Source organism: Rhea americana, unplaced genomic scaffold, assembly GCF_003343005.1.
Source record: "Rhea americana isolate MKP2758 unplaced genomic scaffold, rheAme1 scaffold_34, whole genome shotgun sequence".
NCBI classification, from domain to species: Eukaryota; Metazoa; Chordata; class Aves; order Rheiformes; family Rheidae; genus Rhea; species Rhea americana.
This window is the reverse complement of record NW_028186468.1, coordinates 6,192,519-6,193,584: the sequence shown is the minus strand read 5'-3', so window position 1 is coordinate 6,193,584 and position 1,066 is coordinate 6,192,519. Positions and strand designations below refer to the sequence as shown.

Here is a 1,066-nt window from a genome sequence, read left to right as displayed (position 1 = left end):
TTTAAGTAGGTAACCTGTTTTCTGGAAGCAAAGCCTCCCTGGTAAAGTACCTAGGTGTGTAAAAATTACATCCAGGTAAAGGTTCTAGATACCTTTTGTGCTACACCTTTTCAAATGGTTTCTAACATCTGGCAAAGTCTACAGTTTAGACACACAACAAAATCAACACATTTGCAGTAAGCTCTACAACTTCAACCAGTATTTTACTATTTTCACTGTACCTTTTCATATTTCTCCTTTAGTTTTGCAGCCTTCTGTTCATATGGCTGTTTATCTTTGGCCGACTGTTCAGACCACATTTCACCCAGTTTCTTTGCTGTATCTCCAATAGACAARCCAGGATGATCACTTTTGATCTTCGGACGGTGTTCAGAACAGAAAAGGAAAAACGCTGATCTAAAACGAGAATATGTAATTAAGTAAGCAAGTGTCAGGCTTTTAGAATAAATACTTTTTTTGGTAGTAAGAACACTCACGGCGGTCTTTTAGGAGCATTGGGGTCCTTTTTCTTTCCCTTCTTCTCGCCTTTAGGAGGAACATAGTTTTTCATTTCTCTGTCATAACGAGCTTTGTCTCCTTTGGCCATTTCTTCAAACTTTCCTTTTTCCTTGCTCGACATTGTCTGCAGGCACATGGAGGGGAAAGGAGGCGGGGGAGTCTGGATCAGATAAAGCGCCTGCTGACCCATTAACGTCTAAGCAGCAGCAGCAGCTGCTACCGACGCTCTTTTCCCAGCAGCCCGCGGCGGGGGCGGGCGCAGGAGCTGGGCCCGGGCCCGGCGGCAGGTGGCCCGGCCGGGCCGCGCTCACCTTCCACCGCTCCGAGCACTTCCGCGAGAACTCGGCGAAGTTGACGGACGAGTCCGGGTGCTTCTTCTTGTGCTCCTCGCGGCAGGTCTGCACGAAGTACGCGTACGAGGACATCTTGCCCCGCGGCTTGTTGGGGTCGCCCTTGCCCATGGCGCGGTCGGCGGCGGGTCCCTGCGGAGGGCGGGCGGCAGAGGCGGCGTGAGGGCGGGGCCGCGCCGCTGCCCGCTCCCGCCTCTCGCCCCGCGGCGGCACCCGCC

The 1,066-nt window shown here is 52.5% G+C and overlaps 1 protein-coding gene across 2 annotated transcripts in view; it reads right to left on the bottom strand.

The window, feature by feature from the left end:
• HMGB2 (high mobility group box 2) overlaps positions 1-1,066 on the bottom strand; it is a 2,280-nt gene that overhangs the window by 758 nt on the left and 456 nt on the right. For both annotated transcript variants that reach the window (XM_085311413.1, XM_085311412.1), the window contains exons 2-4: positions 810-980; positions 477-622; positions 222-396 (exon numbers count right to left, since the gene is read on the bottom strand). In XM_085311413.1, coding sequence (XP_085167539.1) covers positions 222-396; positions 477-622; positions 810-959 — 471 coding nt within the window. In that variant the 5' untranslated portion in view covers positions 960-980. The remainder of the gene's footprint in view (positions 1-221; positions 397-476; positions 623-809; positions 981-1,066) is intronic.